A 14266-nucleotide genomic window follows, 5' to 3' on the forward strand; every position below is an offset into this window, starting at 1 on the left:
TACTTTTTTTTTCTTTAGACATTTTCCCATAAAATTAAACACTGTGCTTTGTATCAACTGTGTGGTTTTAAAGGATTTTACATCTATCCTGGATAAAAAGTTTAGAAGGCGCAGTTCCAGGTATAATTTCAAGAAACATCTATGATAATCTGGACCTAATTTAGTGCAACTAAAAGAAGAGATTGCAGTCAGACTGATTAAAAGTTTATATCAAGGAAAACCGGTTGACTGCATTGAGTTATCAACTTGCAGGACATGCTCCTACTGGGAGAGCTCGCGGCAACAATTTTCCCTTGCATTTGTCATTGACCCTTTGCAACAAGCAACAGTGGAGAGAAATAAAATCCCTTCCAGCAGAAACTTCCAGCAGAACCAGGCTCAGTCTGAGCCGCCTTCTGCTGAGGCCAACTAGGGTTCAAGGAGATACTGCAGGTTGAATTGTCTCTCCAAAGGGCTTTGAGATGACATGTGTTGGGAGTTGGCACTATATAAATAAAGTGAATTGAATTGGATTGTTTCACACTCCAAACAAACGAATATGGGGTTAACTGGTTACACTAGTTAGTGTGAGTGGGGATTACTGTTTGTGATCCTTTTCTTAGTTTTGTGAAAGAGTGGCAGCCTGTCCAGTGTGGCTGTATGCTGCCCCTTGCTCAATGACTGTTGCAGAGAAGCACCAGACCTTCTTGGACCCTTCAAGGATAACTGGGTATTGACAATGGCTTTCCCAGAGATGATTTTGTGCCAACATTAGATTGAAAGTCCAACAAAGAACGCACTAACCAAAAGGCTTTAGTTCTGTCTGAAACAGTCCTCCCTTTTACCTTGAAATTAGGAAGAAAACTTTTCTTACTTGAGTAAAAACCGAAAAATGATTTAAATTCAAAAGATGAGCAGTGTTGGTTCAAGTTAACTGTTTTGTTGAGTCTCACCTGAATTGCATTGATTTGAGAACTGTTCTGCATGAAGTCCCAGAGACGAGGGCCGAGTTCATCCCAAGAATCAGCGAGCTCTTTTAACATGGCAAGTGAGTTAAAAGTGCTGTTTGCCTGGAAAAAAAAAAAAAACACAACAAAGAGATGATATTTAACAAAAATCAAATAAAACCCCCTCCCATTTGCAGAAGCTACTGAGGCTTGCATATATCCAGAGTGAATATAAAAATTCAAGACTAATGCACTAACATCTCTGGAGGAACTTAGAGATTTTTGCCGTGGTGAAGCCCCTTTCTAACACCACCTTTTATACTTTCTTCAACCCCCTCGCCCCTCTGATTTGATGTAAATGTGTTTTTTTGCTCCATGACACTTGCAGATGCTTTTTTTTGTTTGTTTCGTAAGAGAGGAGTTGGCTTGAGTAAAGCACCCAGCCTCCAGCTGTGAAGCTGGCAGGTTTTGCACACCCTCATGTAATCGCTGCAGAAAATCCTCCCTTCACATCTAGTTTGTTTTGCCTAAAATTATGCTGATCGCTTGGAAAGAATGTCATGGAATGATAAAACATTCATTAAAAAGGCCTCAAGTCTACATATTCCATTTTCTTTTCTTCTTAGCCTCATTTGTAAAGTGTGACATCTCAGCTTTAACTGAAATTGAAAGCATCCTCTAGTTAGAATTAATTATGCAACTAACAATATATTCAAATACATTCAGTGACTAAAACTGAATTCCAGCTATATAGAATTTAGCCTATATATGCATGAGGAAGAAATCAGTTTCATGACATACTTCATTTTTTTTCTAAGCCTACCTCTTTCACCAGGAGGAGAGCAGCAGGTGTATTAGGTGCATAGAGGACCTTTCCTTGCAATAATGGCTTGAGGGTGCTCCAAATAAGGCGCAGAGCAGGTGTGCCCTCCAGGGTGTCGACAAGAATCTGACAAAAGGCATCTGCAAAAGAGAGGAGGTGAGTAGAGAAGTTTTGGAAAGTCAAATCAAAGGCCAAAACAACATTGTTATACACTAGTTCAACATGTTATAGCCCTGCTGGGTTATCTAGCTTTCTGTTCTGCTATCTGTTCAAAAAAGTATTAAAAAAAAAGCAATTCTTTTAAATTGGATTATAATGCCGTTATAAAACCCATCTAGGGTTTCCTGGTTTTGTATTTCATAATGTCCCTTTATCAGAATCATTAGCAGAGAGAAAATTTTATTCCATGTTAAATTTAAATCCATTTTTGACAAATCCTATGACTTATAATAAAAAAAAAAATATTAGTGTCTCATAACTCTGCAACCTTAAACCTAATAAAGCAAAAAACCTGAATAAAATTCTATTATCAAACCAATATTACAAGAGTGAATATAAAAAAACGTCTTATAATAATACCTCTTATTAACCATTTCTTTAAAACAAACTGGTTCCATTTGTAAAATAAACTGTAAAACAAACAAATTTTATAAATACAAATAAAAAAAAGGCAATCCAGAGGGAAAACTTTGAAAAACCGTTTATCAAAAAAGTTTTGAAAGTAGCTTTACTGCTGTTGTATTTTTTTTTTCAGATTTTTTTACCTGATTCTTTCATACTTTCTCTTTTTCAAATGTTGCTTTTTTTATTTACTTGTTATTATATATTTAATATTTAATTTTCTCATTATTCCTTTGTTTCAGAGAAACTATAAGAGACACAATATGAAAAAAAAAAAAAGTTTTTCCAAAAGCTCTGTATGATTAAGAAGCTTTCAATCTGAATTACTTTCTTTTTTTTTTATTTCAATTCTTAAAAAGTATTCTTTGCTTGCAATATGAATCAAGCAATCTCCAATTCTGTGGAAAAATTTACCTCTTCAAATTAAATCTGCCCACAGCCTGGATCATTTTAAATCGCTTCTTAAAACTTATTTTTTTTCTTCGACTTTTATTTGAAGCAGTGTTTCACATTCTGTTTTGTTAATTGATGTTGTTGTCTTTCTAGTAAAGCACTTTGGTGCAGTTTTATACCGGTTTTTAAAGTGCTATATAAATAAATTTGACGTTGATATTGACAAGCAATAATGGAATAAAATTCAGTCAACACTGAAACACCCTAACTGATCCGATCAAATAACTTCTTAAACAGGGCCATCTGATAATATGAATTAGGCTTAAACAATTCTCTATAAGCATCTCATCTTGCCCCGATCCAAATAAATATTTAAGAACAGGTGAGAAAGGCCATCTATTATAAAAATAATATTGCCATTGTAAGGCTTTGAGGCTGCAGCAGACAACATTGAGAGTAATTATGAGCAAATGGAAAGACATAAAACAGTGGCTATCGTTCCAAGGAGTGACCTGTCTAAAAATGTTTGTATACCTCTATATGTATATTCAAATATATATATGCACTGCTCAGAAATTAAAAGGAACACTCAAAAAAAAATCTTGATCTAAATAAATTAAATATTCTCATTTAATAATTTTTTATGTACAAAGCTGATGGTGTTAAAAACAGAATTACACAAAGATCATCAATGGAAATCAAATTTATTACCAATGGAAGCCTGGATTTGGAGTCACACACAGTTAAGCTGTAAAAACACAGTACCGGCTGATCCAACTTTGATGTAATGTCCTTAAAATATGAGTCTAAATTTGCTGCCTGGTAGCGGTCTGTATTCTCTGATTGCTTTACTTGTAGATTTTTGGATTATGGGAGGAAGTGTAAATAAAAACTAAGAAATCTAACTGCTTTAAAGAGTATGACAAGAGAAATAATTTGAATGACGTGGAAAAATTGATCCAATCAGAGCACTTCAGAACAAATGTCTTTCATCAAACTGTAGCCTTTATTAGCGGCACTTGTCCTTGTTTATAGATTATTTTGCTAAAACTTTACAACTACTCCGAAATAGAAGGAATTGGAAAAAAGTTCAGACAACTTTCAGTGTGCATAACTAACAACAATTTCACTAAATGAAATGGTCTTGAGCACTTAGCTGATCAACACATATTCTTTAAAAAGGGTTACAATTGCAGATTTAAAAGATCAGAAACAAGTAGGCTATAATTTGCTGAAAATTAAATTTTTTTCTTTCTTTTAAAATACATATAAAAAGACCTAAATGAGTTATTGATGTAATAATATACTCCCTTTTTGCTCATTCATGGGGACAACCCATCTGATAGGTGCATTGATAAACCATCTTCGAACTTTATAGTTATAGTGGAGGATCTTTGCGAGATTTTGAAAAGAAAGTAAAAAAAAAAGCACATGCACAACCCTGTACATGCTTCCGAGAGGGAATGCCTATTAAACGGGTGCGAGAGCGTGCACAAGCCCATTTCTCTTTGTGCATGCTCTGTTTAAAAGTTTCTGTTTGCATCACTCATACAAGCAAACTTTCCTAAAGATTTTGAGTTTTTCCACGATGCCAGACTCACCTAGCCTGGGTGCCATTCCGAACTTAGTCCCGCCCACAACGTTTAACATCGGGAAGTTCGGTCTGGCATTGCTCTATAGTAGCGTGAGTATGCTCGCACAATATCTGGTGGGCCAATCAAATTGTCAGGGTGGGCTTTATACGATGATGGACAGATGATCAACAGTAACGTAATCAACTACGTCACCAAAGCGCGCATGGGTGACAACAACAATGGCTGCCGCCGGAGAGTTGAGGTGAGTAGATTCTGCTATTAGGTCTGTTCTAGAAGATATCGACAGCAAATTAATTTTAAAAGAGGAACAGAGAAACGCGATCAAGGCTCACCTGCAACTGCACGCTTTGATTTTTGTTGACAACAACTATGCGTCGCTTAACATACGTCACGCACTCCGTTGCTCTTATTGGCTGTAGGTCTATCCAATTGAGTGCAGAGGCATTTTTTTTCCTGGTTCGTTCGAAACACGCCCCATAATCACAGCTCTATGGAGCAGTATCAGACTCATATTCTGACTAGAATTGAGTAGGACTACGTCAGGCTAAGACTCACCACCAGTAAGGGAAAATGGGGACGAGCACGTAGGACGGCCTTACGTAAACATATCACCAGAATGATTGACAATTAGGAGGACCACTTATTTTGATGATCCACTCGGAAAAAAAACATCCTTGACTATACCTTTAAGCCAATCAGATTTAAAATGGCAAAACATTGATTTTATTTTACGATTCTAGCCTTGATAAATTATTTCAATATCAAGATAAATCTAATGAAAGTTTTGGTTGTTTTTTGAGATATAAATGAGTTCTCAGTTTTTGGATTACATCATTTTTTATTTTGTAAATTTATACAAATTTTTTGGTGTGTCTGTGAATTTAAGTCTTTGTAAAATATAGTTGTCGCTTTTAACATTTTCTTTTTTGCACATAAAAAGTCAAAATTGTATAAAATAGCTCAATAAAGTGGACAATAAATCAGTTACAACTTCACCAGTAATGGAACAAGACAGGTGCAGATGATGCATATACAGAAAAAGAACATTTATTCCACTGAAATAAGGACAGACTGAAGTAAATACAACTCGAGGATCTAGACCTGACATAAAGAAAATGTTCTATCAACTGGGTGAAAAAAACAACCTATATGCTCAGCAGCAGCACATTCATTATTAATTTAACTTATATGCCAACCTGAATTTTGCCAGGTTGCGAGAGTGCTGCAAGTTACATGAGGTCCTGTGCTGTGAGCAAAAGCACCTGAAGAACAGATAATTCTTGTTCTTTGACTTTTATTTGGCTTGTTTTTGAATCTAAATGAGTTTTCTTGAAGTGTGGTACTTTATCAAGCAACTGATCAATGCGGTTTGTCATCTGCCATTCAATAGAGGCACTGTCTGTCTCTATGTTTCCGACATTTGTCACTCCATGTCTCTACTTGTCTCATTTTTTTCCATCACGTTGAAGTACACCAAACCCCTCTCTCCTCCCATTTCGCCAGGCCAGTCATCTCTCCCATCAGAGAGAGTTTAGAGGCCATTTTCAGTGCAATTAAATGTTAGCCCTTCTGCCTGCTGGTCATCTTTCCCAGATGCTCCAGGGAGGTCAGCGCATATACAGCTAATAGCCTCCCTCTAGCACAGGTCCCGCCACCTGTTCTCTTTGCAGACTGCAGTGATGCACTTTCAAAACGAGCAATGTGCATTAAACTCAGCTTAGCAACCGTCTGTTCTTCAGACAATATTAGGTTTGATTGGGAAAAAGTAACTCCACTGGGAAAATGTCCTTTATGAGCTTAAAGTGATTTCAAAAAAGTAAATACATAAAACAATGTAGTCTGGGAACGTGTAACATGGCAGAAAAGGATTAGGATTTCGGATATGGTTTGTCAGATTCTGGGCTAGATAAAAAGACAAAGATATGGCTCAGGGAGATAAAGGGACAGTAAATACACAAAGATGTATTAAACATTATGTGACGAATGCCTTATTATACTACGAACACACATACTCTGTTAAGATGGAGTTTTCAACTGTTTGTGGATATTAACATCTCTCACAGTCCACAATAATTTGTTGCATACTACAACTGGTGTGGTTTAATTGTCCATAGAGTTCAGCAGGACAGTTTGATATCGTCCAAAAGGGCAAAAACAGAGTTTGAGGATAAGAGAGGCTGGAATGCGAGAGCATGTGGAGGGGCGGGTTCAACACAAACAGCAAGCCAATGACACCACTATGTGGGGAAGTTGCATACATAGCCGTTTATAACTTTATCAAAAACTGTTTATGCCACCAGAGACGGACAGTGATTTCTTTCCTGGATTTTTTCCAAACTCTTTTCATTAGTGGTGATATTAATTTTTTTTAATCAGAGGATGTCTCTAGCTGTTTACATTTTGTTTTGTCTACAACCCTCATCAGCTCGTGAAGTTTTCCGTGCAGATCTGTACGCGTGGTTACAAAATATTCTTGCGTGCTTCATATGGAAATTCTGTTCACACAGAGGGGCGTTGAAGCCGCAAATGATGTCATTTAACCGCACGGACCTCGCCGATGCGTCAAGCATAAACTAAGCTTAATTACTTATTGATGCTGCTATCCCTGAGCCTCCTTGTCTGCCAGGAAGGGGGGGACAGGAACATGTATCAGGCCTCACCACTTATCAGTAGGCGCCAAGTGCAACACTGGTGGCTGAATGTCACGGGGGCAGAAGGGGTACATGCAATTAAAGTAATGATAGTCGATTTTGGATTTAAAGTCATGGTATGGGAAGAATTTTTAGTTGTATTTTTTATGAATTTATTTTTTCAAACAATTTCTTATGCAGGTTAGGAACACGAACTGTAGCTGGCACATTTTGCAACTGAAGTTAATAATCATATTTCTGATATTAATTTGAAGAAAAGATATCAAGAAAAAATCATTTTGAAAATTCCTCTTAGCCAACTGTTTAGGTGGCGTAGGGTTTGACTAAATGTGGCTGCATTTACATTTTACTGTGTAGGAAGGGCTGCAACTGATTATTTTCCTGATTGGTTAATCATTATCTATTATTTTCGATCGACTAATCAGATAGCCAAAGGCTGCTTAAGGGAGATTTTTAACTAAATTAAACCCAGTAAAACTAAAACGTTTCCACTTCAGGAGTTCTGGATGGAGCATATTGACAGACGCAAACATTTTTTTTTGGTTTGTTTGTTGTTGTTTTTTACCTTAAATGCAAAATGTTTACATATTTTTTTTACAGTTTTGATATAATTACTGCTCTAAGTCAGTTGCTTTGTCAGCTAAAGGCATTTTTTACAGTCTCTACACACCAGTAAATGATTACTCAGTTACTATATTAGTTGACAATTATTTCAATAAATAATTAATCATGATTAATCTGACTAATTGTTTCAGCCCTAAATGTAGGTGACAAAAGATGAAGAAAATGAACTTCTGTTCTTAATACAACAAGACTGAGTAAAAATGCTGTCAACACCAACACAAGACCAAGGACCTAAAATTATTGACTGGAGACCAGTCCTGAGCCCGATCTCAAGTACTGCAACACCACCAGGGCTTTATCTTGCAAGGCATGTGGACTCATTAAAACTTTGTTACGATTGCAATATTCCTTCAACATAATTTCCTTTCAAGAGTATGAACAACCATGAGTTTGTGACCTTAAGCTCCAGCATGAAATTTAAACCCTCTCAAATTTTAAAGAGTTGTTCACCTCTATACAGCAGGACTAATTAGCGTGACTTTATCAGACTATTTTCAAGCAAAGATAAATGACTGATTTAACCTTGACACCATTCACCTATACTTGAAAGTCATGTTTTAAGTATGAAAGTTTAAAAGGATGTAGTTCTTAATTTACCTCCATTGAAAGATTATGGACTGATACATTATTAGAAACAACAAGATACAAATATAAAGGAAGCACCAGGAGAATCCCGTGTGTGGGTAAAGGTTAACAACCTGGGGTTAGTATCTTGGGTTAGTATCTGCTTCAGAGGCTCCTGTAGATGTTAAAAGAAAGGATTAGGTAAGGTAGTTTTGTTTGGATTGCATTTGATTATATCTGGTTCATAATCTAAAGTACTTACACAGAACAAGTATCAACTGTATTTTTTTAATGAGCAGGGCTTGTTTAAAACTCAGTTGGAGATTAATGGACATTTATTTGTTTGTAGAAACAAATGTAGAATTAATTTTAATCATATAATTTGAAACAGTTTTCATTTGCATGAAACTTAATTTCTAATCAAGTTGTGTGTTTTTTTTTAGGAATATACAGGGACAATTACCAAGATATGAACAACTGAGACCTTGAGTGGATAACTCTATAAATGGATCTAAATACTGCTAAAATACCACTCGCTGTCATAAAACCACCGTTTTTATCATGTTTTTCTTGACTCGTTTTTTTACCCCTTAGTATTGTCAAGTTTTCTTTAAATTATATCTACTTTTTAGAGTCCTACTTGACTTTGAGTAAGTCTACTTTTATAAAGTTAGAGATGCCTCTTTAGCAGACTGCAGTGCATGAAAAGTTCAGGGTTGAGAGAAGGCTGTATGCAAAATATAAAAACAAAATATAGCCAGTCTCAAATTAACCAGAATCCCCATTACTTTAGTCTGTTGCTTATAAATTAGGAATCTGAACGTTTGTTTATTGTTGCGACAGTGGCGTTTAACCTGAAACTGGAGGATTTTCGGTTCATGCCCGGGCTCCAGCTTTCAGTATTATTGTGTCCTTGGGCAAGACATTTCACCTACATTGTCTACTGATGGTCGTCAGTGGGCCTGATGGCGCCAGTGTAGGGCAGCCTTGCTTCTGTCAGTGAGTCCAAGGGCAGCTTAGGCTACAATGTAGCTTGCCACTATCAATGTGTGTGAGTGAATGTCTGAATGACTATGTAGTGTAAAGCGCTTACTGTAGGTCAATTCTCCTGACTTGGAAAAAGTGCTATATAAGTGCCATTTACCATTTTTATCATTTACACTATATTTCTTGTTTATTATTTTTATGGGGTCTTCCATTTAGCTTTCTAGTTTAATATTGAGTCCTTACACTCAGTTATCTTTGTCATTTCTCAATTTCTGCTTCTGCTATCTTGTTTGCAGAATTGCTAAAGTAACAGTGGGACTCTTGGTACCCACCTGGCATGGAGGGTACCAAGAGTTTAATGGAAGAGGACATTTTTTCAAAAGTAACTGAAAACTATGTACATCACAACTGAACAGAATAATTTACAAATTGAAGAGTAATCAAAAAATAGTGTAAAACACTGTAGCCTGCACATGTAGGCCTAAGGACAGTGTTATAATACATCTCCAACAGATTGACTGATCGACTACAAAAGTATTTTCCTCCTGATCTTATAAATGTATGCTGATAATCAAAGTGAGAGACAGCTTTGCTCCACAATAAAGTGAGAATAAAGATGACAGTGACAAATGCTTTGCAGCTTAATATGAATCACCTTTGCGTCTTGGGAAAGATAAATCATTTTTGGATATTTTCTGAGCAGAAGGGAGCATCAGATTACAGAGGTTACATATTCTTCAAGTCTCTGTGGTTCTTTTTTGACATTAGAAAATGAGTTTATTACAGAACAGATGCTGAAACAAGAACAAACAACATGCTGGTCTATATACTACAGTAGGTTAAGCCACAGTGAAATAATTGCTTGGGGCCTTATGCCAGCCCCTCAACTTACCTGACAAATTTAATCAATTTGAGTTGTACCCTGGAGAGGGCCTAACTTGAGTACCTTGGTAAAACACTGCTGTCAAACACATGCACACACACAAGTGTGTATTTATAACCAAATTAAGACATTGTATTAAACTTCAGTTTATGACAATGACTCAATTTGTGCCTAAACATGACCATTACATTAACCTTAACCTCAATTGTACTCTTTAGCCCTAAACCTAACAGTAGTGCATGACTACAGCAGCACTGGGTTTTAGTCTGTCGTCAAGTAAAGAAATTCTAATAATGGCAATACTTCTAAAACTAATGAAAGAAGACATATTCCTTCCAAAATAAAAAGTAATTCTCTGTCCCATAGCAGTTCAACGCCCTAACAAGCTTGAATGAATGGTAATAATTTTATTCTCTCATAAGAGATGAGATAGGTGAACCTCTCTCTCTGAAGCTTACTCATGTTAGACAGGAGCTCTCACTGCAAACATTTATCATAGCAGATAGATATATAGATAGAACGTCAGTAAAAGAGTGGGCAAAGGAGGCTGGGCTAATGCTTAGACAGCCAGCAATATAACATAGGTTTTATATAAAATATAGTTGTTCTTTGGACTGATGTGACAAAAAAACGAATATGAGGGAATACTTTAGATGTGTAATTGCGTGCATGTACTTTAGAGAAATGTGCGTGTTTTTGGACATTTTTCTTTCAACTAAATACGTAAATGTGGATAATGATTCGATTTTTATTTATTTATTTTTTTTGAGACTTCAGTACCACAATAAACGAAAAAATTTTTTTGAAGATTTTAACCCATATTTACTAGCAGTGCCTAGTGGTGTCAGACATTATTGACACCTGAAGCCATTCTATCTATATATAGATAATAGTGCCAAAAATCTTCAAGTGTACATAAGTGGAAATAATGTTGGTACCTCTCTCTTAATGAAGGAAAAAAAAAACATAATGATCTCAATCTAAATGAAATCTGTTAAAATTTGAGTGTGGTACACGCCATGTCACCAAACAGCACAGTGACTACCAATTACCCTATATACCCACTGACTGATAACAATAATGTCACCTGCAATACTAGATAGTTGACACACCTTCATTTGGCTCGTCCCTTTGGTCACATTATTTTCATTCTTTTCTAGAGGAACCATCATTTTGGTCCAGGCCTTTTTCATTGTTTAATATTCCAAAATAATTCTGTAGAAGTATGGTTAAAGAAGTCACGTGACATTTCTTCTTTTTTTTTTTCAGGACTTTCTATTGATTACTTTTGTCAGAAGTTATTTCCGTGACCATTGTCAGATTTTATTTGATTAAATAAGGGGTACCAGCAAATTTGTCCATATATGGAAGAGCTGAAAAATGTTTAAATTAAATATAGTTCAATTTCTCTTACTGTGTATAAGAAATGCAAAACTATTATTTACAATTAAATGAAAAGGAGATTTCTCTGATTCATTGGGAAAATCCCAAGTTCTGGTTTAGAGGTCCTCAGAGTGCACTTTTAGACCTACAAGAGAAACATAATTGGCCATTATGCAGACATACTGCATATCCCAGATCCATTTACATAGACCAACACAATGAAATGCTACAGCAGATCTGAAAAAGCCATTAGCATGCTAACTGAGATGTTACTGCTTATTATGTAAGGAGGGTGCACTGTCTTTGCTAATTTGCACTGGCATGAGCATGCATTCTCTCTCCATAGGGTGACTTTATTCCCAAGGAATAGCAGCTTCTTATTAAAATCTAATTTTGTGCCGTTTTCTCCAAAGAACAAGTATTTAATGAAACAGGACTACAGGGTCTCTAATGAGCACAGGGCTACACCATATTTCACTGTGCATATATAAGGTTCAGAGCTTTTATGAAACAAACACCTTCAGTTATTCTCCAAGCTACTCTCTACTACTATCACACCAGCTACTATCACACCATAAAACACAGTTATGTTTTCATGGATGGAACTTTTTCTCCTAAAAAAACATGGGATAATACATTGACTCTGTTTAGATAAACTACAGGGTTTGAATTTAATTCAATAAAAGAAAAACTATATATATATATATATATATATATATATATATATATATATATATATATATATATATATATATATATATATATATATATATATATACACAGTATATATAAAGTTTATACAAAAGTTGACAGCAGTTTGGCAATTTTATATAAAATGGGAGGGGGTTATATAATACAAATATATTTCACACAGAGTAACATTTCAAATATGCTGTTATTTCTGAAGCAGTATTGACTGCACACTTTTATGAAAAAAACTAAAGTGGTAGCAATCTAACTCTTTCTGAAATTCTAACTGCTTAAACTTCCATGATACACTCAAAACTACATATGTTAAAAATGCTATAAACTTGGTTTAGAAAATGCATTGCTCTCATAAGCAACAAGTGTTTCTTAATATTTAAACAGCTCTTATTGCTAATTTGAGCATCTCCTACTGCATAGAGGTCATCTTGGTAATGCTGAACACAAGGCTCTGTTTGGTATGGTGCTGAACAGAGACCCAAAAGTCTACATGGTAAAAGCCGTTGCGCTCATCCAGGTAATTCAGGGGGGAAAAGTAAAAAAATATATATAAAAAATGGACAAGCAATGGAAAATGAAGATATGTGTTCGGAGCTACTTGTGTGACCTGAATTTTTATACACCTTTACTTCATACAAGCAAACGTAATACATAATCATATTATCGCACCAGAGTACAGTTGTTTTCAGACATCAACTAGTGTGCACTAGAGCTGCAAATACCGATTATTTTGCTTATAGATTAACCTGTCGAATATCTTTAATCATCGGATTGCAAAAGGTTCCTTTTTACAAAATGAAACCAGGTAAAACTATAATTTTTCCTCTTGAGAAGTTCTGGATAGAGCATATTGACAGGTAAAAAAGTTATTTTTATCATAAAAAAATGTTTACATATTGTTTTACAATTTTGCTGTAAATGCTGCTCAAGGTGGGTTGTTCTGTCAGCTAAAGGCATGTTTTAGAATCTGTGTATTCCAGTTAATGATTATTCGATTACTCAATTAGTTGACGATTATTTCAATAATCGATTATTCCGTGTCATGATCTTGGCGTTGATGTGGAGCCTTTCTGGAGAATTCTCTAAGAATGATTGGAGTTTTCTGATTGCCTGATCCTGACCCGTTCTGCATTTGGACCACTGAGCTTGCCTGTTCTCATTCTCATCTGTTTTCCTGACTTGTCTTTGGTCTCCTGATGGACCTTGGAACTGATTCTTGACACCGCCCTGGATTTCCCTTTGGCACCTCTTCCGACATCTGATCTCCTGGCTCTGAGTCTTGAGCATGTCGTCCACACCGGCTTTGGCTTTGCCCTCTGAATTACAGTGCCTTCTTTCATCTGTTTGGATCTGATTTCCTGCCTGTCCTCCGACCTCTGGGGCTTTAACATCTGGGACTTTCTGGGCAGCGTTTGCTGCTTCTTGTTGGAGGCACACCGGCTGGAACCTACCTCTTACTCTCGGCATGGACTGAACTTTAAAACTAGGTTAGTGACTCACACGTTCATAATCTTCCTCCGCCAAATTGACATTGTCACTAACCTGTGTTCTCTTTCTGCAGTGGTTCCTGTCTTAGACGCTCTTGCTGTTCACCGCACATCCGTTACAATTGATAAACGCTTTTTTTGAGATATCAAACTGTCCGTTTGCTTTGAAAACTGGGTCCTCTGTTCTGAGCCTTGACAATTCGATTAATTGTTTCAGCCCTAGTGTACACCAGAGTTCGGCTAGAGCTGAACTGAGAGCAACTCTTCAGGCTGCACTAATTTGGTGAGTATTAGAGTCATTTTTTGCTTTCATTCTGAACCAAAGGGGATCAAATTTAGATCACTCTAAATTTAAATCAAACTAAAGCTGCAGTTGTGAAAATATCCTTATTCTGCTGTCTTGTTTTTTTTTTTGTGAAACAGCCCTCTGGTATCCATTGGAATCCAGGCTAAATCATCTCATAGCAAACTACATAATGTATGGACACAACGCTTAAAATTTGTTGTAGAATATAGTTATTAATATAATAGCAGAATGCAGTTATTTTTAAAATACCACAAAATGCAAATTCAGACTTAAATCTGAAGAGATGTTGTGGACCATCTGTCCTCTGTGGGAAATTT

The 14266-nt window shown here is 36.0% G+C and overlaps 1 protein-coding gene across 1 annotated transcript in view; it reads right to left on the minus strand.

Annotated features, from left to right (window-relative positions):
* LOC119792224 (phospholipid-transporting ATPase ABCA1-like) overlaps nt 1–14266 on the minus strand; it is a gene marked incomplete at its 3' end in the record, with an annotated part of 143534 nt that overhangs the window by 82990 nt on the left and 46278 nt on the right. Inside the window, exons 10-11 of the mRNA XM_038298756.1 lie at nt 1750–1889; nt 933–1049 (exon numbers count right to left, since the gene is read on the minus strand). Of these exons, the coding sequence (XP_038154684.1) occupies nt 933–1049; nt 1750–1889 (257 nt within the window). The remainder of the gene's footprint in view (nt 1–932; nt 1050–1749; nt 1890–14266) is intronic.

This window comes from Cyprinodon tularosa, unplaced genomic scaffold, assembly GCF_016077235.1.
Source record: "Cyprinodon tularosa strain WSP-4 unplaced genomic scaffold, ASM1607723v1 ctg414, whole genome shotgun sequence".
NCBI classification, from domain to species: domain Eukaryota; kingdom Metazoa; phylum Chordata; class Actinopteri; order Cyprinodontiformes; family Cyprinodontidae; genus Cyprinodon; species Cyprinodon tularosa.